At 41.0% G+C, this 23,528-nt stretch overlaps 1 protein-coding gene across 5 annotated transcripts in view; it reads left to right on the plus strand.

Moving 5' to 3' along the window:
* Positions 1-19,655, plus strand: part of akr1a1a (aldo-keto reductase family 1, member A1a (aldehyde reductase)) — a 51,054-nt gene extending 31,399 nt beyond the window's left edge. For 3 of the 5 annotated variants that reach the window (XM_069924254.1, XM_069924256.1, XM_069924255.1), the window contains 7 exons: positions 1,368-1,487; positions 6,680-6,831; positions 9,453-9,648; positions 10,711-10,910; positions 14,602-14,674; positions 15,798-15,884; positions 19,177-19,655. In XM_069924254.1, coding sequence (XP_069780355.1) covers positions 1,368-1,487; positions 6,680-6,831; positions 9,453-9,648; positions 10,711-10,910; positions 14,602-14,674; positions 15,798-15,884; positions 19,177-19,242 — 894 coding nt within the window. In that variant the 3' untranslated portion in view covers positions 19,243-19,655. Of the gene's footprint in view, positions 1-1,367; positions 1,488-6,679; positions 6,832-9,452; positions 9,649-10,710; positions 10,911-14,601; positions 14,675-15,332; positions 15,500-15,797; positions 15,885-19,176 lie in introns of those variants that run through there. The other 2 variants (XM_069924257.1, XM_069924258.1) reach the window with 2 other exon arrangements.
* The last annotated feature ends 3,873 nt before the right edge of the window (positions 19,656-23,528 follow it).

Here is a 23,528-nt window from a genome sequence, read left to right on the forward strand (position 1 = left end):
AAGCTTGCAGCATGGATTTCTCCACAAAGCCCACAAGCAGGCAGGTGCAGTTGGGACCCATGAGGGTACCCATGGCTACTCCTTTGATTTGGAGGAAGTGAGATGAGTTAAAGGAGAAGTTGTTTAGAGTGAGGACAAGTTCTGCCAGATGGAGGAGGTTGTGGTTGAGGGTGTCTGGTCAGGACTCTGGTCCAGAAAGAAGCGAAGTGCTTTAAGACCTTCTGTATGGGGGATGGAGGTATAAAGGGATTGGACATCCATCGTGAAGATGAGGCGGTCCGGTTCAGGGAATCTGAAATCATTGAAGAGATGGAGGGCAGATGAGGTATTGTGGTTCATGGGGAGAGATTGGACCAGGGGAGAAAATATAGAGTCAAGGTAAGATGAAAGTAGTTCGGTGGGACAAGAAGAACCAGAATCAATGAGTCTACACAGATCGATGGATTTGTGTATCTTGGGTAGAAACGAGCAGTATGGGAATGGGAGTCAATGAGGTTGGCAGCCATGGTAGGGAGGTGACCAGAGGTGATGAGGTGGAGATGGTGTTGGAGACAGTGGCTTGATGAGGTCTGGGGTGAGGGGTTGGGGAGGAGGGGAGGAGGAGATGGGGTGGTGTAGGGAGAGGTGTAGGGGTATAAGGAGGGTAAGTAGTAGTAAGAGGGATGAGTAAACTGATATATGGTAAACTGTTATATGGTTATAGGGTTAAATGGGATCTAGCAGCAAGATTGGAATGACAGTAGGAGTCTATATTGGGAGCCACATGGTGAGAGTCAGAGGCATCAGCGTCGGGATCTACTGCAGGTAGGCAGATTGGGTCAATGGTGGAGTCGATGGTCAAAGCATCAGGAGCTCCATTGAGTAGGTGGCTGGGGCCAGGTGTTTTCACAGAGGTTGGGTGAGACAAGAACTAGACTTCATGGGTTAAGGATGAAAGATGAAATGTTTAAGGGAAACATTAGGGGTAACCTCTTCACCGAGACGGTGCTGAAAATGTAGAATGAGCTGCCAATCGAAGTTGTGAATGTGGGCTCAATTTTAACATTTAAGAGAAATTTGGATTGGTGCATGGATGGGAGGGGTATGGATGCCTATGGTTCAGGTACAGGTCAATGGGACTAGGTGGAAAAATAGTTTGGCATAGACTGGATGGACTGAAAGGCCTGATTCTGTGTTGTAGTATTCTATGGTTCATCATGAGATGGAATAGTTTACAGTGAAATGAGTGGATGAATGAGACTGTAGGGATGGATATGAGTTCCAGCAGATTCAGTGGTCAAATGTCCTCTTTAACAACTGCAAGGAAATAAGAAAATGTGAACAATCCAAAACTTACATTTTCAATGGTGTTTCTTTGCTTTCTGCAGGTCAAAACAGCAGTTAGCTCTGCCCTTGAACTGGGATATCAGTACATAGACTGTGCATCTGCTTATGGCAATGAGCGTGAAATTGGAGAAGTTCTCTATGAAAAATTACAAACTAATAAAGTATGTTGCAATTTTTGTAGTTTTAGTGGAAGTACTGTCAAAGTGTGAGTAATTTGGACCTTTGGGTCATTAGTTAAAAATGAAATATGTTTTAAATTGTGAATGTGGCCTTTAACCATGACATTTATTCAGCTGCAATCAGCAGTGGCTTTTATACATCTGATCAAATCACTAAGAATGTCATCTGACTAGAAAAAGAACTTTTGATTTAGTGGAGAAGTATTCAAAAAGTGTTATTTAGACTTGGTAGATTTAGGAATGGAAAAATCAGCCTAGATTTTCTCTCCAAAATATCTGCTCTGGTGGAGTGTCAGCTGAGGACAGAATTGGCCTCTGTGATAAAAGAGTAAGTCTCAACATTTTATATTTGGCTCTTAGGTTACAGCTATTTTCAGGCAGCCAGAAGAGGAAATTGTTAAAGGGAAAACAAACACTTAATCTTTAACCATGTTATATCACATTTAATTTGGATTGTAATTAATAGCCACCATCTATAAATTTGATTTAAATTGTTGTGGTTAATCCCCATATGAACATTCATAACAGGCCCAGGTTTGCACCATGATTATCACATTTGGAAAGGATTGAATTTCAAGATTAAAGCTTTCACAGTGCCTGCTGATTTTTAAAATATGATTTTGAACCCCACTGTCAAGTTTGATGATACTTTGTATTTAAAGGTTTTTCATTCAATACAACGTAGAGACAAATATTTCAGTTCCACCGTCACATGGTGACACTACAGTGAAATTATAACTAATTGGTGCTTCAATATGATTAGTACATTGTTATTGTATCCTTTGGATTGTATGTTTCAAGAACTAATGGTATGGGGCATGCCACGTGATGACGTGGGGTGAGGCTTGAATTCTCTACTCTCTCTGAATAAGTTTTTAAAAAGAGTCAAAAAGCCTGAACTGATTGAAAGAAAATAGAAGACAAAGGCCTACAGAATAATATACAATGCCACCTTAGAAAGATAAAATGACTATTACTTTTCAAGAACTCGAATAAGAAAAATAAGCCGTTAAAGAAGAGAGGCCTACCTTGAAGAAGGATCCTGGAGCTCTCTGAAGGGTGGGTGCCCGTAGGGATAAGCCTGGAGCTGGGGAGACCTTGGATATTGCTGTCCAAGGTCTCACCATGCCATGGGTGACGAAGTGACTCTGCTCATGCACGACTCCTTGTACCTGCAGAGAGCACAGATAAAAAGGAGGCAAATTTTAAAAAGGCTCAAGAAGCCTTCAGCTCCAGCGATCAAGGAGAGGAGCAGGAAGAAGGAGGAATGTATGTTGAACAGAGAGTTTTGGTCAAAAGACAGGAGAAAATAAAAGAGTCTTATATATGCACAACAGAAATGAAGAAATATATGGATACTTCCCAGCAATATTTGCTGCAGTTAACCATGGAAGTTAAAAAATGTAATGAGAGTATAATTGAAAGTAAGAGTTTTACAAAGAAGGTGGAGAGAATGCTGTTGCAAATGGAACAAAAATTTGAAGTGATGGATTCAAAAATTAAAGGTAATGAATTTGAAATTCAAAATGTTAAAAGAACAAATTAAGAAAGTTCAAGCTGAAGCGGCCGCAACTAAAGATCAATTAACTCAAGAAATTGATAGGCTAGAAAATTTCAGTAGAAGAAATAATATAAAAATTGTTGGACTTAAAGAAGGTGATGAAGGGCAAGATATGAAGAGACTTTAACAACGTTGGATTCCGCAAACTTTAGGGGTAACTGAATTTCAAGGAGATATTGAGATTGAAAGAGCTCATCGAGCATTATGACCTAAACCGCAGCCAGATCAAATGCCACGTTCGATACTGGTTGCTTCGTTATGAAGTGAGGGAGAAGATCTTGGAGCTGGCTGTGAAGCAAGCGAAAGAGAGACAATCACCATTGAGTTATAATGATAATAAGATTTTCTTTTACCCTGATAAATGTTTTGAATTGTTGGAAAAAAAGAAAATAATTCACTGCTGTTAAAAATGTGCGATGGAAAAAAAGTTACACTTTTGTTTTAAGGTATCCAGCAGTGTTAAAGGTTTTCATTCCTGAGGTCAAAAACAGATTTTTACGGAATGCAATGAAGCGAAAGTGTTTGCAGATTCGCTGCCTGAGAAAATGAGATGAGAACTGGGAGATGTCTGAAGAGAGAAAGGAAGCAGAAAGACTGCAGTTGGGGATATATAATGAAATTATACAAGTTTTGAAGGAGAGAGAATATTAGGGAGGAAAGTTTTTACCTGATAGATCTGTGTAAAAAACTGTGAGGTAATTGTGAGATTGAATAGATTTGAGGCATAAGAGACAGTATAATATTTTGGAAGAGTTAAGAGGGAGTATGAGCCTGGTCTCTACCGAATCTAGTGAGCAGGTGTGATCTTACAGATCAGGGGTGTGAAGATGTATTGTTAACAATGTATCCCTTGGTGGGGGGGTAGGGTTTCTGCCTTTTCTCTTGTTTTTTTTCTTCTTTCTCTTTACTACACCAGAATTTAGCAATTATGTTATGAAATATTTAGTTTGTATTTTGAATATAAGAGGAATGGGGGTGGAAAGTTGGATGGTTGGTGGATTTTATGGCTGATAAATTGAATTTTATTAATATTAATGGGATTCAGAGTCAAATAAAGCAGAAAAAATTATTAGTTTATATGAAAAAAAATTAAAACAGACATAGCTTTTTTACAGGAAACACATTTGACAGAAAAGGAACATCAAAAATTAAAAAGAGACTGGGTAGGGACAGAAATAGCATCATCTTTTAATTCTAAGACTCGAGGTACAGTAATAGTCTAAATGTTGTATTATTTGACAATAATGGAACCTTTACCTTTTACCATTGATGATTGTATTTTTGGATTTGAAGCAGATATTTATTCTAAAGTACCTTTTAAGCCACGACATAATTAATTTTCATTAAAGTACTATTTACATTAAAGATGTAATTTTTGTCCAAACTTTTTAAGTGGGTGATATTTTTCACCTCTTTTTTCCCCTCAGGTACCACCCTCTCCCCTCTTGACCACTTAACAGAACTTGAAAGAAGTTCGAAAAAGATTTTCCATGTTGTGGTATTTTCCTTCTTCTTGAAAGGTGCATTCTGAACTTCCTGTCTTGCACAGAGAACTGTAGAATCACAGAATGGTGACAACACATGATGAAGCCATTCAGCCCTTGTCCTACTATGCAAGAGCAATCCAGCTTGTCCTACTACCCCTCTCTCTCTCCCCAAGAGCCCTGAAAGTTCTAATTACGATTAAGATCCACTCTCAAAATGTTGGCAGTGCACTCCAGATCTATTATTCTTTTGTCAGTGCAGCCCAGACATTAACTACTCACTGTTTCAAAAGTAAAATACCCCCATCAGCTTTTTTTTAATACCCTTCATTGGCTACCAATTCTCTTTAGTTGCACTGTCTAAATCCTTGATGATCCCTTTTCCTAGCTCCTGTTTCTACATATTAATACTGATACAATCCACAACTCCTGACTGACTGTTCAGCTTCTCTCTTCATAATGCCCTTGACCATGTGTCTTGGGTAAACTTATACCTCTCATTTTGTTCGTTTTAGATTGGACACAGTGTTTGAGCTACTGAAAGAAAATAGACAAACACACACAGTTCAGTTTATACAAATGTTTATTACAAATTCAAAAGCTGATTTCACACTACAATATGCAAGCCCTTCCCAACTATACTTATCAACGCTTGGACTGGTCCCAACTGCCGAAGTGAGGCAACGACTGCACACTTGTAGTAAGTTGTCAGCTGCCGGTAGCAGCTTCTCCACCTCCCCTGACCGGGACGTTGGCTGGACTCTAGAAGTTCTTCTTCTTCTTGCTGAGAGATGTTGCTACCTCTCAGAGAGTCTCAAACTTCAGCAGCGGGACCATGGCTTTTATTACCCAAAAACTGCTTACCCAAGCACCTATTCCCAGCACAGCAAGAAAGATAAGCGAGCAAGCTAGCATGCTAGGCTTCTATCGAATAACATAATTTTCAGCTTATCACTTTGAATACAATGGTTTATTTTGCATCAAGGCTAGGCCTCTGACAGTCTGTGACCAAAACAAGCAGGAAGATTAAATGTTCTTGGTACACAGATGTCCTTTCTTCAGATAACAGCATCTCTGGCCCCTCAGTGGAATTTAGCTTATGTCTGCTGATTCTAAAAACAAGCAGGTTCTCAGCCTTGCAGAAGCAAAAGCTGCAAAGTAAAAAAAACCCACAGAATCTTCCATTACACCATGGGACCAGGGAAAAGATGTATCCTCCTGGAATCATCTGCTCTTCCAACTATAAAATCTTCTGCTTCATTCACCTCGCCTCTCTCACCCTTGCCAATGTATGCCTTGGGGGGAGGGGGGTGTGGCTTGGACTTGGTTCTGGCTGTTGTCCCTAAGGAAATTTCTTACCTCATTAGTATTCAGACCTGAAGTGAAGTAACCCTTAGATGTTTCCTGATCCTTTTAGCCTACTTACTTGACATCTGGGTGACCATTTTCTGAAAACTGCTAAGGACTGATGGTCTGAGGGACGGACCAAAGTTAAGTCATTTGTTGCTCAAACTCCAAACCCCAGAATGGAAGCTCACCCAATTCATAGTTCCTGCCCAGGACATCCTAGCTTGATTTATATTCAATGTCTAAAATACCCTGGCTTCCCTTATTTAATTAACTCAGATAAAACCAAAAAGCTACTTAAAATACTGCCATTTTTTAAAATCTTTCCCCTTTTCCTCTCTAGGTCTATGTCCATGTTCCTTTCTGTGGTGAATCTCTGCTAAGCTGCCTGTCTCCCCTCTGTCGACCCTTGCTGTCCTAACATTGGCTGTGCATTATCTCCATCGTTAAAGACACTCCCCTTGGGTATAACTGTATATGTACCCATTGTCTTTCATAAGTTTCTGCTAATAAAAGCCATGAATATTGTTTGACCACTTTGTCTTGTCTACTTCATCAACTGGGACCTCACTTTCACTGCACATGTTGGATTAAATTGAACTCGTGTCGCATGGCACTTGCTGAATATATCCAGTGTTATTTTGATAATGTATAATTTTGTTCAGAATCACAATGGGATAACAAATGAGAGAATAAAAAACCTTACAAGGTAAAATTTCCAGAAGAGAAAAGAAGCCTTTTCCACTTAATCATCATTTTAAAAATCTTGTCTACTTCCATAGTCTATCAAACGGGAAGATGTTTTCATTGCATCCAAACTTTGGAACACAAAGCATCACCCAGATGATGTGGAACCAGCATGTCGTAAAACACTGGCAGACTTGCAGCTTGATTACCTCGATTTGTATTTGATGCACTGGCCAATGGGATTTGAGTAAGTATTGGTGCTTATATAATTTTATTCCTGTTTTATTTCCAAATCTCAAGGATAATTCAGATAACAATTTTTTCCATCCAAAGATAGCAGAGCATGAATAAAACAAGCTAAATGGTAAATATTTTGGATTTACACATGATGCAGTAACATTGAATTCACATCCAGGACTGTAATCAGAGAGGAATGGATTACCGATCTCAATACTACATCGACAGCTAGGGAATTAAATGAAAATTCAATAAGATAAAATCATTAATTATGATCGTGGAACAACACTAAAATCCTTCATGGAAGGAAATCTGACATCCTCACTTTGTCTGTTCCATGCGTGATGTCAGATCCAAAGCAATGTGGTTATCTCTTAAACTGAGCTCTGAAATGGCAGTCAGAGGAAGCGATAAACAGTGATCTTACAATACCATGTGCATTCCACAAGAGAAAAACTAAAATAAAGATGTCATCAATAATTCAAGATATTGACAGCTTCCTGGAAGCAGTAGCAATAGGATGGCAAACATTTAATCCCTGCTTTTTGACTCACTTCCATTTGAAAACTTTTTTATATTTTAAAATATGATTTCAATTTATCAGCCCCTAGCATGTCCTAATGATCATATTTATGTTGGTTGTACTTTAAAGTGAGCTCGAAGATCATGGGACTTTCAGCACAGAGAGAGAGTATCAACAAAAAAATTCTCCTTCTAAATGAGTATTCCACTTCCTATTTCCTTTTCAAAAGGGCCTTCTGCTCTCCTCCCTCTCCTCTCCAATCTCCATGCTTTGCATCCACCAAGTCCTTTCCACAGTTTTTCTTGCCCCCCTATAGCCTCTTTCACACTTGCGTCCCACTAAATCGGCCGTTCAGTGTCCCGGATGGAATGATGCTTTGGCTTTTCACACTTGACCACTCCTAACTGGGACACTGAATGCTTTCACATTTGCAAGGAGCCATCCCTGGGGTTAGGACTGTTCTACCTTCTACCGGTGATGTCATGATGCATCGATAGATGGTGGACCTGCCCTAAATCCTGATCAATGCATTATGATCTTATATTTCTAACATAATTAAGCTTTATGTGCAGCACAGAAGGATCCCTTCAGCCCTTGTTGTGCCAATCTAAATAAACCTTTATAAGGGACCGTGCAAAAGTGCTAGCAATAAATAGCAACAGTGGACTATTTTTAAACCGTGTGGGAAAGTTGGTAGTGTTATAGCAACAATTTATACAGCATGGGAAAGTTGGTAGCACTATCACGTACAATTTATAAATACCATGGGAAAAAGCAATGGTGGACCTGCCCTCCCAGAATTTCGTATGGCAGAGAAAGGGCTGTGTGTATGGCTACATGCACGGAGCACTCATGGAGGGGTTTCTCTGCACAGCATTCTGGGAAGTCAGGTCTACCATCGCTTTTTCCTACGATTTTGCACTATAGCACTACCAACTTTCCCATGCTGTTTAAAAAATGTCTGCTATTGCTATTTATTTCCTCTCTCTCTTTCTCTCTCTCTCTCCCCCCACCCCCGGCTGTGATTTTCCACGGTAAAATTTATACTTTCATTTTAACCTTTTCTTCCTTCACATTCCTGCACATGCAAACACTTGGGTTATTTCAATCCCACAATGCAGTTGCCCATTCTACACTTGCCTGATTGCAACACTGGCATCTTTAGACACCGGGGTAGAGGCCGTCAATCTCCGGCATGAGAAGACATAATCTGACACCGACGTCGAGAAGATTTTCCTTTCACACTGGGCCCTTAAAAAACCAATTGGCCATTAATTCCTAGGATCACTTGCAAGTGTGAAGGCTAATGTGTCAACCCACTTTTAGGATTTGGTCAGCACAGTCAGTCTGAAGCAAAGCTTGGAGACTGGACTCACAGCTAATTTTAATGTTAAAAACGTTGACTCTTCGATTGGCAATAAATGAAACGAGATATCCTATAATGTGCAATCAATATTATTTTGAGCTGTTGTAAAAGCTAGTAAGTGGAGTAAGTTATTTATGTGTAAGAGTTATGGAAAGATCTGACATTCTCAAGTTTCTGGATCAATGGGACACAAAACAGTAGAATGTTATATGAACTCACTAATTTCCTACATAAAGCATGGTGGACCCTTTGGAAACACTTCATTTATACAACTGCATCATTTAATCCATGCCTTTTGACCAAAATGCTAACAGTTATTCTTGAACAATTATTAACTCTGCATTCACAAATCCCAGTTATTTCTTCCTCTTCAAACCTAACTCCCCACACCCCCTCCCCCATCTTCCTTACCCCTGTTCACTTTCTGATTGCCTTTGTCCTTCTATTTCCCATTGTTTTGTTCCAGGCCCAATTTTTCCTCTTTCTCCTACCTCTGTTCACCAGGATTCCCATCCAAATGCTAAGGGTATAAAATGGTTGGTCTGAAAGAGGAGGAACAATTGAACTAAAAAAGAAAAAGCAAATTACAAACAAATTGGGAGGCTTCCTCCTTTGTGGTCTGATCTAATTAATTCATAGATAAACTGAAATGTAAGTTTGAATTGAGAATCAGAGCTCTTGAGTTTCTGTGTGGAGATGAAATTAATCCAGCAGGCAATAATATAATCCTCTGTCTCTACAGACGTGGTGACGTTATGATTCCAAAGAATGAGGATGGAACAGTACGTTATGCTGATACAGATTACAAAGATACCTGGAAGGCCATGGAAAAGCTACTGGAAATGGGTTTGGTCAAGGCACTTGGCTTATCCAACTTCAATGCAAGACAAATTGATGATATATTATCAATTGCAATTTACCGACCAGTTATTAATCAGGTTAATGTCAACATCAATATGTTTGAGGTTTTTTTCCTTTTTTTTATTGTGAAACTGACTTGCACAGAAGATCATAAATTGCCATACAACATCTGCATTACAGTAACAAGGAAATAAAGTAAACCATTGGACTATCAAAAATATATAACTTTCAGCAGATATCTATTTCTGAGTTCCCTAATATACCAGAAATCTGCATCTGATAATTGGATACTACAATAGTCTGGAGTTCACAATCATTATCTGTCACATTTAATTAAGCAAAGCAAACTTGATTCAACCTCACTATGTAAGAAATAGATGTACAAGTAGGCCATTTGGCCCCCTGTCAACAACTACAAATATTCTTTATTTTCTGGGTGAAGAAATTTATATTCATTTCTAATCTGAATATCTTATTTTGAGGGTGGCTCCCGACATAAGAACACAAGAAAAAGGAGTATGAGTAGATCATCTGGCCCATCGAGCCTGGTCCACCATTCAATAAGATCTCCACCTCCCTGACTTTTCCCCATATCTCTCAATTCACCTACTATGTAAAAATCTCCAACCTTGTTTTAAATATATTTACTGAGGTAGCCTCCAATGCTCCAATGGGAATTTCATAGATTCACCACTCTCTTGGAAAAGCAGTTCCTCCTCATCTCTGTCCTAAATCTACTAGCCTGAATCTTTAGGCTAGGTCCCCTTATTCTAGTCTCACCTACCAGTGGAAACAACTTATCTACCTCTATCTTATCTATTCCTTTCATAATGCTATATGTTTCTACAAGATTCCCCTCTCATTCTTCTAAATTTCAGCAAGTACAGTCCCAGATGACTCAAGCTCTCCTCATATGCTAACCCCTTCATCTCTGGAATCAACCTGATATCAACCCTGTGTCCATAACTCCCTCACTGGAAATGTCATTTGCTAAACAGAATTCAAATTTTGATTCAGGAAGCAGGCTCCTTACACTTTGAATTAAGCTTCTGGATGACATGGCAGCCTTGAATAGGGTTTAAAAATGCAATGCTGAGATTCACTCATTGTGAACCAAATATGTTTACATTTTATTGCAGATAGAAAGACACCCATATTTGATCCAAACTCAGCTTGTGGACCACTGCAGATGTCGAAAGATTGTGGTTACAGCATACAGTCCTCTTGGATCACCTGACCGTCCCTGGGCCAGACCTGATGACCCAAAACTGTTGGAAGACCCAAGAATACAGGAAATAGCAAAAAAATATGGAAAGTCTCCAGCCCAAATCATCATACGGTGAAGTAGCATTGAAAGCAATTACATTTCACAGACAAATTGCCTTTTTTCCTTTGTCGCTTCTATATAGATACAGGGATATTATTTCAATAACTAATTTAGTTATTCCATATGTTAACTAGGTGGACAGACAGCCTTCAGCTTTCGACAGGGTTCTATTCCCTGGAACTGTTTGTAACCCAATCCACTTCTAAGTCAGGAAAAAACTGTCAGAGTGGATCACAGAAACAGCTGTTACAGGAGAGCAAATGAAGATCACCTACCAGCCCAGCCTCACTGACTCAGTGAGAGAGCAAGTCTGCTCAGTGCTTCAAGCTCAGCTTGATGTGACTCACCCTAATTGTTGCGATTCAGGTTGGGGCTCAGAGGGATAGAGAGATGCAAGTCGGAATGTCCTCTTTCTTCTCCCCTCCCCAGTAGAAGATACCTGCAACCCAGCAGCAGCAGACGTATCCTTCCCTATCCATCCTGCCCATTTGGTTAATGCTTGTTTGTATGTAGAAACAGAGTGAGAGGAAAGGAGACGTAGGGAAATATGGGGGTGAGGGTGCAGCTGAGATGCAGTCTGCGTCCAGTCCCTCCGATGTAGAGGTGACCACAATTGGAATACCAGATACAAAAAATAACCCCTGCAGATTCACAAGTGAAATGTTGCTTCACTTGGAAGGATTGTTTGGGGCCCTGAATGGTGCTGAGGGAGGAAGTGTGGGTGCAGGTAGAACATCTCCTGCAGTCACAGGGGTAGACGACAAATGCTGATTGGTGGGAAGGGAGGAGTGGACAAGGGAGCCACAGAGGGAGAAGTTCCTGAGGAAGGCGAAGAGGGAAAGATGTGTCTGGTGGTGGGATCACATAATAGCTGGTGAAAATGGCAGAGGATGATATGTTAAATGCGAAAGCTAGTTGGGTGATAGGTGAGGACAAATGGAATCTTGTCCTTGTTGTGCATGGGGGCGGAGGGGGCCAGAACAAATGTGCAGGTAATGGAAGATGTGCAGTTGAGTGCTGAGTTGATGTCAGTAGAAGGGAAGCCACACTGTTTGAAGGAAGAGGACATCTCTGATGATCTGGCATGGAAGACCTCATCCTGGGAGCAGATGCAACAGACACAGTGGTATTGAGAGAACAGAATAGAATCCATATAGGGGATGGGGTGTGAAGGTGTATTCGAGGTAGCTGTGGGAGTTCGTGGGATGAGGACTTCTTCTACATCAAACAGACTGGATGTGGACTAGATGATTGGTTTGTTGAGCATTTTGATTCTATCTGCTGAATTAGTGTGGATCCCCCAATGGCCACCCATTTCAAACCCCTGCCCCATTCCTTTGACAACATGTCTGTCCATGATCTCGTGCACTGTGGAAATGAAACCACTTGCAAATTGGAGGAACAGCACCTCATATTCTGTCTGGGTGCCCTCCAACTAGATGGAATTAACATTGACTTCTAATTAACAATGCCTCCCAACCCCACCTTTCCCTGTGGTTCCTTTCCTCTCGATCTTTCTCTCTTTCCTTTTCTGTCTGTCTCCTTTTTCTGAATCAAAAATATACCTCCCTCCACCAATCAATTCTATTTCCTCTCTCCTTATCATATCCAATTAACATCTTTTGTCTGTTGGTCTCCATGCCTCCCTTTCCCATTCTTTCCTTTTCACCAAACTTTTAATGAACATCTGCCTCCTTTTTGCTCACACCTTGAGGAAGTGCTAAGGCCCAAAGCTTCAGTAAATTTTAAAAAATCTCCTATGAATGTTGCAAGAGCGGCTGATTTCCTCCAATCACAGCGTCTGCAGACTTTCGTGTTTCCCTGTATGTACAATATGTCCATTAGTCCGGTGTCCATAACCTGGAGAGGACCTGTTTTATTCAAAAACTACCTTTACTATCCTCCAATAGGACAATCCCTAAAAACGAGGACTGGTAAATTAACAGAGACCTGGACCAAAATGTGTTTTCATTCCCTGAACTTCCTTTATTCAAGTAACTTGACATAATAATTAAACCATGTTGATATCGCCTGCAAGGGAAATCTGTTGAAGGTAGGATGAGAATATTCTTATCCTCAGAGTTGTGATTTGGAATAAACTGCTGTAAATGTGGTAGAAGTTGATCAATTATAAATTCTACAAAGGATATGAGATATACACACATCTCTGGTAAGTGCTGGAGGTTGGAACTATTTATATACTTATTCCAAAAGCCAGGGTTCTTGCACCACTTGCTGCATGACATTTGATCCTAAATACTTTTAAAGCACGAGTCAGATGATGAAAATTCAAAACTCACATTTATCACTGCTACTGGTGCGGATCCCCAGGGTGCGAGGTGCGGAGGGGTGCAACTACCCCAGTCAACTGCCATCAGCTCCGCACAGGCTTTGAATGACCCGTGAAAGTTTTATTTAAAATCCTGCAACTGCGGGGTCTGCTTCGAAGATGGCAGCGCCTATGACTGGGAGCAGCCATGAGGGGTTGCAGACTCCAGGGGAGTGGAGGACTGGTGCAGGGCACCAGAAAGTGGGGAGACCACCCCCATTCTGAGAAGAAGCAGAAGCAGAAGGGACAACCCATAGGACATTGACCATGGCAGTGAGGGGGTTCTGCGGCTGAAAGACCCACACACGCAGCGGGCTGCTGGCGACTTGGAGAAACCCACAGAGGCTGAGGGTGCTGGAGACTGCTACTGGGAGATTTGTGCCAGGCTGCAGACTGCTGGAGACTGGCTCAAAACTGGCTAAAGGGGTACCAGGTATCGGAACCTGGATGCAAGGGGGTGCTGAAGATGCTGAGAGGTTCCTGACCATGTCAGAGGTTTGGATCTGGAGCTCGGGTTGCCAATGGTTTGGACTGGATTCTGTGTGACTGCAGAGGCTGTGGAAACACTGGAGGCAAATCTTGGGGACTCTGAGGGGAACTCTCTTTTGCTTCTCTTTCTCTGACTGTAAGAGGCACTTCAGGCAATTTATGCCGATGGCAAATCTGTCTGCCATATAGCAGGCAAGGTCAATTTCATTATTACAATTGTAGCTACTGCAGAGTGTTGAAAGATGGCACACACATGAGGAGTCGAAGTCAAAGACTGATTTATTACACTGGCAGCTTGCTTATATTTTCAAAATCCTCATTGTTCCAAAGGACTCCACATCCCTCCCATGATTATTTTGCAAGTTTGTTTTGATATGTGTAACTATTTGGATGGATCAAATGTTGATTGTGGTAATTAAGACTAGCATAACTTGACATTACTTTTAGTTATCAGATAACCAATATTGTTAGATTTTTCTGTTTCCACTATTCATTCAGTTGGAGAATGTAAAAAAAGTCCTGCAGAGCAAGCATTATTTATTTTTTTTTTAAATTTTTTATTTTTCACATTAACCATGATACACACTTTTTCCTTTTCACACATATACAGTCAGAGCAAGCATTATTTGAAGTTGTTGCATGCATTAGTTGAATTTTCAAACTTTCTACACCGTATTACACTTTAAAGCAAAGAATTCTTGATCATAACCTTGAAATAATTATATCCTATCGAATAGGCCCAGATTCAAAATTATATTGTACTGAATGGGCCTAATTTTTATTTGCTGTCTTTGACGCAATCCCATTTTAAGGGGTCCTTGCTAGGCTGTTAATTCTGACAGTACAAATAGTGTCATTTGAAAGATTTTATTTGTTAATCCTTAGGTGGCAGTTGCAAAGAGAAATAGTGTGCATTCCCAAGAGCAGCACACCTTCCCGGATTAAAGAAAATATTGAGGTAACATTTAGTTTTGTTCCGAGAGATAACACAAAAATCAAATTGTTGACTTTATTATGCCAAATTAAAGATGGTTGTAAGGATCTGAGTATTACTAAAGTCAAGAATACAACAGGATAAATAGGCAAAGAACATGCCTGATGTAACATCAAGGCACAATATAATGTAGATATATAGAATTACTTCCCAAGAGAGATAATCAAAAATGAAACAACATTTGAAAGATGATAACTGAAACTTGGTCAGAGCGAGAGTAGTGAAGTGGAGAGATGAAATGAAGTTCAAAGAAAAGATTCCAGAGCATGATGCCAATATGGGTGATGGGGTGAGGCTGAGCAGATTTTTGGTTTGAGAGAGAAAATTTCCAAGTTCAAAAGAGAGAGGTCACAATTGAAATGACTTAAATTCCAGCAAACTGTTTATGAAAACCAAATGTATTCTATAATTGTCAATAGAAAAATGTCTATAAATAGAGTGATAATTTTAATTTATCAAGTTATACAAGATGTTCGAGTTGTGGTTTAAGGTTGAAGTTGAGAATAAGTACCCCTAAAACTTGGAGCTGGAATTATAAAGTGAAAATAATAATGTCGGAATTGGAAGCTAGAGATATGAAGATTTTCTGGTGTTACATCAAGGCTTTTTTTTTTAAATTTAGGCATACGGAACAGTAACAGGCCCTTCCAGGTTGTGATGCCCAAATGCCCCAATTGACCGACAACGTGCAGATGTGGGGAGAACATACAAATTCCTTACAGACAGCCTTGGATTCAAACCCAGTTGCTGTCGCTGTAATAGTGTTGCACTGACCGCTAAGCTATCCAGACAACCCAACCTTTTGATGCAACAATAAAACAAACTTTTTGGTGCACCAAATTTAACCTGGGATCTCCCATGTCTTTGCCAGCTGATGTAGATTTATTTTTCAAAATGGCCACTGATTATCAATAGTTTATATTTTGGTACCTGCTCTTTTGTTTGACAGTAACAAGTGTACTACAGAACAAAAGCCTATGAAACATTATCTATCTTGTGTGCATGACAGTAGAATATATTAACAGAAATACTGCTGAACATGAGATTTATATAATGGGAACATGATAAGGTGTATCTTTTAAAACAGGTGTTTGATTTTGTCTTGTGTCAAGAAGATATGGAACAAATTGATTCATTTGACTGCAATGGAAGATTGATCGTCCCAGCAATTGAAGTAAGTCTAAAAACAATCCAGGATTTGAATTGTGGGCCTGCATGCAGGAAGTGAAACATAATCAAGCAGTTTTAATCTTGATGCTTTCTGGATGAGGATCATGTAAAGCATACTGATGTGCTGGGAGAGATCAAGAAAGAGATGGTGTTGGAAATAAGACCCCAGGACCTGATGGAGTTGAGCCCAGGTTATTGAAAGTGGCAAGTGAAGAGATTACTGGGGCATTGACCATCATCTTTGCATTGTCATTAGTCAAGTGAGGCAAAGATATACAACCAACGTTTCAGACCTAAGCCCTTCACCAAGGTAGACAAAGGCCTCAGGTCCAAAATGTTAGTTATACAGTAAAACCCCCAGTAGCCACACCTACAGGGATTCTGTATATACAAATTTTCTGGTTGCCTAAGACTCATTCTTACACCTACATTAAGAATAAAGTTTCTAACAAAAAAACAAAATTAAATTTATATATTTTATAAATTTTTATAAATATTTTATAAAATTACACATACAGGCCCTTTTGGCCAGGAGCTATGCTGCCCAATTATACCCAATTGACCTACAACCCCTGTACATTTTGAACAGTGGGAGGAAACCAGAGCCCCTGGAGAAACTCACGGAGACGTGTGGAGAACGTACAAACTCCTTATAGACAGCACAAGATTTGAACCCCAGTCCAGATCATTGGTGCTGTAACAGCATTGTGCTAATTGTAAAGTCATTTGAAAAAGATCAGTATTGTAGTCCTTAATCATGTGAACATAGAACACTTCAGCAGAGTCCAGGCCCTTTGGCCCTCGATGTTGTGGTGACCCATATAATCCTTAAAAAAGTACTAAACCCACCCTACCACATAACCCTCTATTTTTCTTTCATACATGTGCCTGTCTAAGAGTCTCTTAAATGCCCATAATGTTTCAGCCTCCACCACCATCCCTGGCAAGGCATTCCAGGCACCCACAACTCTCTGCATAAAAAACTTACCCCTGATGTCTCCCCTAAACTTCCCTCCCTTTACTTTGTACTTGTGTCCTCTGGCATTTGCTGATCCTGCCCTGGGATCTATTTGGATGGATCAAATGTTGATTGTGGTAATTAATTTGGATGGATCAAATGTTGATTGTGGTAATTAAGACACCAGGTGTCCACCCTATTTCTGCCTCTCATAATCTTGTAGACCTCTATCAAGTCTCCTCTCATCCTTCTACACTCCAAAGTGAAAAGTCCCGGTTCTACTAACCTTGCTTCATATGTTTTCCAATCCAGGCAACATCCTGGTAAATTTCCTCTACATCCTCTCCATAGCTCCACATCCTTCCCATAATGAGGTGACCAGATCTGAACATAATGTTCTCAGTGTGGTCTTTCCAGAGATTTATAGAGTTACCACATGTCCTCTCTACTCATGAACTCAATCCCCCTGTTAATGAAGCCCAGCATCTGATAGGCCTTCTTAACTATCCTATCAACCTATGCGGTGATTTTGCAGGATGTATGGATTTGAACCCCAAGGTTGGCGCACAGGTTCACTTTAATCAGGTAATTCCCATAACTTACAAAATTTAAATTCAAACCCCGGTAGCTGGTACTGTAACATAGTTTTGTTAACTGTGCCATCATCAAAATTAATCCCCCTCCACCAAGTTTACAGATAAAGTCTTACTAATCAAGGTAAAGACTCTGACTAGGCTGGGATAGGAAGACACTTTTGGAGAGTTGCCCAGCATGAGCAGCTTCATCCTGGGCAATGCCATTTTATTCAAATACAACTTTATTCAAACATTTTTCAAACAGCTGATGTGGGCAGGCACAGTCGGGGAGGCTCCGCTGGCTGAATGGTTGTGTGTTGCTTCGTAGAATATTTACTTCTAGTTTTTTTTTTAAATTTATTTTTATTCTTATTTATTTCCTCAATTTCTTTTCCCCCCGGTTGCTTGAATTTCGGATACCAGGGATTTTACTGTACATTTTTGCCTCCTATTGGGGACTGTGGGATCTGCTGAGTTTATCCACCACTTTTGTGTATTTACTGCAAATCACAGTGTCTGCAGACATTCTTGTTTGACTCCACAAGGCGAGGTTCCGGATACATTTCAATGAGGGAGAGTGAGATTTTAGGAGGAAGAAGGGCATGATCAGAAACCTATGAGACACCCCTACCCATTCACATCTTTCTTGCTACCCCAAAGGTTCTTTAAATAACAGAGTTTTGATCAGAAATAAAATGATTGCTTATCATCGTGGTAAGTAATTCTCCATGTGAACTGTGTGTACCATAATACTGCAAACAGTTCAAAACATTCCATGCGTTACATAATGCTCAAGTCCTGTTCAATGCTGTTACATACAATACTGACTACTACTATACACCAAGTGACAGTGTACTTTGGAATACATTACAACTCGCACTGGAGAGGTTAAAACTAGAGCATATTCTCTGGATAAGAGAAAAGCAGTCCAGTCAAGGAAAAATCTGAATTGATTATTTTCCTACCCTAGAAAATTGCCAAATTTTCTCAGATTTTTACCTTTTGAGTACAAGGATCATTAAGTGGAAGTGATGCTAAGATCAAACGTGACCTGCTCTGACCTATGTTTTAGAGCTGTGTTTCATTTTATTCTTCAACATCCTATTTACCATAATGTTAGTGTCTGTGCAATTCCTGTACATAATCAGCTTTCAGAGTCCATGAACTACTGACCTACATTTAAAAATGTTTATCTGGAGGAGTTCTATTTTGGTCGGGTGTTTACGTCAAACACTTCACTTTCCAACCCTCTCCTCCAACAACTAAACTACTGGTTGCCGATAGAAATTCCTCCTGGTTGATGTCAGAACTGCCACCAAGGTTCCCTCCAATTCACAATACCACTGTGACATGGAAATGCATTTCTCTTCCCTCATTGACCCTGGGTTTAAATTTTAAATCAGCTCATTCTGTGGAAGTACCTTCACCATCACTGCTCAAGGACAAATATTGATGGGTAATAAATACTGGCCTTGCTCATGCACACGGTAAACTTTTTTTTCTACTTAGAACCTCCTGCGGTATCTTTGTTGGAAAATAAAGCAAAAACGTTGGAAAACTAGAACTCTATGAAAGCCAATACATTGATTGTTGTTTGTAGGGAGAACAATAAATTATTAAATTGGATGCTAATTGTTTAATTTATACTCCTGTTTTGGTTTTTTTTGCAAACCTCCTGTACGACTCTAAGTATGATACAAACATGTCTAAGTATCATCAAATAAGGACAAGATTGATTTTTACTTTCTTTTCTTCCTCCCCAGAGAGATGGAGTCAGAGTTTGGAGAGATTCAAATCATCCATATTTCCCTTTTAATGATCCTTATTGAAAGTCAATCTGCAATTTCAAAATCATTCTTGGCATGTTGTGAAGATATCAGTTCTTTCAAAAATCACTTTTCATTTTCTCCCCTCAAATTAATGGTAAAAATGAACAATTACTCTAATTCAAATGTTGAGGATAAAAGCATTTTCAATACATGCACAGTCTGTGATAATAAAATAGAAATGGACAAATTATTTTAAAGATGACAATATCATTTAATGTGATTGAATAATAACGTTAATCTATTGTATACTAAACAATCTGAAATTACGGAACCTGCATACAAAATGGATCAAGCAACATCTGAGGGGAGAGAAAAATCAAGATGACATTACAGCTCAATGGCCTTTCTTCAGAAATATACAAACATGAATAAATGTTCAATGTGTTTGTGGTCATATACACAAGCAAAATGCACAGATGCACTGAAATTTATTGATTCTTGCTTCTCCAATACACCAGCTTTATAGCACAGAAAACAAGCTATTTGACCCTTCTAGTCTATGCCAAAACATCATTCCGCTAGCCCCACTGACCTGCACCCATTCCATAACCCGCCAGACCGCTCCCATCCAAATGGTAAAAATTTAAAGTGCCACAAACACAAGACAGAAAAAGAGAAATATCAAAGGATAGATAAATATTCACAGTTGCAGGGAAAAAAATGTCATTTTAGTAGAGCAGATAGATCTTTTGGTGGTACTGGGGTAGTTAATGGTTAGGGTTAGAGTAGTACAGGAGGTTCAAGAGCCTGATAGCTGTTGAATAAAAACAGTCCTTGAACCTGCAGGTGCTGAACTTCAGGCTTTTGTCCCTTCTGCCTGGAGCAGCAAGAGGTAGCGATCAGGTTGATGAAAATCCTCCATTATGTTGGCTGGCTTCTTGAGGCAGCACATCAGAGAGGATCAGGATGGACTTGACTAGGTTTGTCACTTTTTGTCACTTTCTACAGCCTTCTACACTCCTGGGCACTCACATTTCCAAACCAGACCAATGTGCAACTGATAGAGAATTTAAAGACATACCAAAACTCCCACACTTCTTAGAAAGTGGAGGCATCAGTGTGCCCTCTTAATGGTTGCCTTGATGTACTGGATCGAGCAGAGGTTCTCCAATAATACCGATGATGCCCAGAAACTTAAAGGTACTAATCCTCTTCACCTCCATCTTATCAATGTGAACAGGTGTATTGTCCCTCAGCCTCCCCTTTGTAAAGTCCACAATAAACTCCTTGGTCTTGCTGATGTTGAGAACATGATTGTTGTCTCACCATCCAACCAGATTTTCCATCTCCTATATTCCAGTCATCACTTCCCATTATCTGATCAATAATGATGGTGTCATCAGAGAATGTATAGATTGCAATAGAACTGAATTTAGCTATGCAATTGTGAATGTAGAGGGAAGAGCATGGGACTAAGCACACAGCCTTGAGGTGCCCCTTGTTGATGGTCAGTGAGGAGGAGGAGGAGGTGATGTTGCCAATCAGCACTGATTAAGGTCTGCCAATGAGAAAATTTCAGATCCAGTTACAGGGAAGTGAACAGAGTGCCTAGATCCCTTAATTTGATTATAAATGCGATGACATTAAATGCTGGCCTGTAGTCAATAGTAAGGTTTTTGTAGTCCAGGTGATCTAATGCAGAGTGGAAGGCCAGCAAGATGGCACCTGTGGTGACAATAGACTAATTGAAGTGGGTTCTTGCCGAGACAGGGGTTAATTTGCACCTTAGCCAACTTCTCAAAGCAGTTCATCACAGTAGAGGTAAGTGGCATCAGATAATATTCATTGAGGCAGATCACCTGGCTCTCCTTGTGCACCAGTATAATGGGTGTCTTTTTGAAGCAGATGGGGACATCACACGAAGTGAAGTTGAAAATGTCCACAAAGACCAGCCAGTTGGCTCAAATGAGTTTTAAAGTTACAGCAGGTGCAGTCTGGTTCAGACCATTTCTGAGGATGCACCCGCCTGAAGGTTATTTTCACGTTAGTCACAGAAACTAGGAGTACAGAGTTTTAAAGTTCAGATTTATTGCCAGAGTACATACATGGCATCTCATACAACCTTGAGATTCTTTCTTCTTGCAGGCCAGACAGAATTTCTACTCATCAGTAGTGCAAAACAACTGTACTCAAGAAAGGGTACATATCCAAAAAAATGTAAACAAAGAAATGTAAACGGACTGTGCAATAAAGAGAAAAAAAAACAGCAATATATAATGTGGAAAATAAGAGACCTTAAATGAGTCTCTCTCCAAAATTGTTGTTGAGTCTGATGGCGAAGGGTTAGCAATGGTTGCTGGTGGTGTGAGTCTTGAGGCTCCTATACCTCTTTTCTGATGGCAGCAGTGAAGATACAGTGTGTGCTGGATGGTGTGGATCCTTGATAATTGCTTCAATTCCATGCAGATTTTCTTGATGGTGGAGAGAGTTTTGGTTGTCACGTATTGGTCGAGTCCATTACTTTTTGCAGGGCTTTCCGCTCAGAGGTATTGGTGCCCCATACCAGACCGTGACACAGCTGGTTGGCATACTTTCCACAACACACCTGCAAAGGTTTGCTAACGTTTTCAAAATCATACCAAAGCTCCACAATCTCCTGAGGAAATAAAGGCGCCGATAGGTTTTCTTCACGATGACATTCATGTGTTGGGTCCAGGAAAGGTCCTCCTAGATAATGACTCCCAGGAATTTAAATTTGCTCACCGTCTCATCCCCAATGATTCCTGGATTGTACACCTCTGGTTTTCCCTTCCCAAAGTTTACAATCAGTTCCTTTTAGTGACATTCAGTGCAAAGTTGTTTTTAGTACACTGTTCATTCTCCCTCCTGCATGCTTATTCATCGCCCTTTTATACAACCCACTGATCGTCACCAGTGGTCAACTCTCCCCTCTGATCACGTGGCCTGGCAACGCACCATTCACCAGTCTGTCTCCTCCTTTGAGAACGCAGGCAGGACTGGCCTTAAGGACAAAAGGAGATGGAGGAAGAACCATGACTCTGCAGCACCAAACCCAGAACAGAGTTTCCCTTGAAGTTGCTGCGGCCGGACATGTCTGTCCTGCATTAGCCTTGTCAGCCATCAGCGAGCCTGCAGCAGACGTGGACAGACACTTTTCAAAATTTTCATTCGGAAGCCATGAATGAAACTACCATGGTATCGTCAGCAAATTTGTAGATGGTAGTGTTGTCATACTGAGCCACACTGTCATAACTGTAAAATGAGTAGAGCAATGTGGGTCATCAAGCGCGGGCTTCTAATCCCGGTGCCGAGGTCGGGAGGAAACCCCCGATGGCGCCATTTTGGCCATCTGCCCCGCTGCTTGCGTGACAAGCGGGGCCGGTTCGCCTGCCTAATGGTGTACTACCACACAGGCCACCACCCCCCCGCCCTCCAGAACTGGCACCAATGTCCTTTTTTGCCTGGTGGCCCTCACTTCTTGGTTTGGGCCACAACGACTGGCTCGGTGGGGTCGAGGTGGGCTAGCTTTAACCTGTCCACTGTAAACAATTCCCTTTTACCACCGATGTCCAGTGTGAAAGTGGATCCTGAATGCTGGTTGACTTTGTACGGCCCTTCGTATGGTCTTTGCAGAGGTGCTGTGGATGGGCCCTGCCTGATAAAAACGTACTCTGCGGAATTCAGCTCGCTGGGGATGTAAGAGGCCTGTGTGCCGTGTCTGGGCGGTGGTAGGGTGTGAAGGAGTCAAACTGGGCCTGGAGGCGGGGAAGTAGACCATGCGGTGACTGCTGGGGATTGTGAGGTGCGTTGACGAACTCACCGGGTAGGGCCAGCGGTGCACCGTAGACCAACTCGGCTGATGATGCCTGTAGGTCCACCCAGGAGCACCCAAGGCAGCTCGTCCACCCAGTCGGGGCTGGTGAGGCGGGCCATCAGTGTCGACTTAAGGTGGCAGTGCAATTGCTCGACTAGCCCATTGGCCTATAGGTGATAGGCCACGGTGTGATGTAGCTCGATCCCCAGCCCATTGGCGAGCTGTGCCCAGAATGCAGGGTGAACTGGGCATCCCGATCACTGGTGAGGTGGTTCAGGATGCCGAAACGGGCAACCCAATAGTTCAAAAGAGCTCAGGAGCAGGAGTCCATGGAGGCATCTGGCATCGGGATTGCCTTGGGCCACCGAGTAGTGCAGTCTACCACTTTGAAAAAGTAACGGTTACCTCGGGAAACGGGCAAAGGTCCGAATATGTGGCTGAACCATTCCCGGATGTGTTTGAAATCTTGCACGGGTGCTCTGGTGTGCCTGTGTACCTTGGAAAGCTGGCA

This window comes from Narcine bancroftii, chromosome 3 (assembly GCF_036971445.1).
Source record: "Narcine bancroftii isolate sNarBan1 chromosome 3, sNarBan1.hap1, whole genome shotgun sequence".
NCBI classification, from domain to species: domain Eukaryota; kingdom Metazoa; phylum Chordata; class Chondrichthyes; order Torpediniformes; family Narcinidae; genus Narcine; species Narcine bancroftii.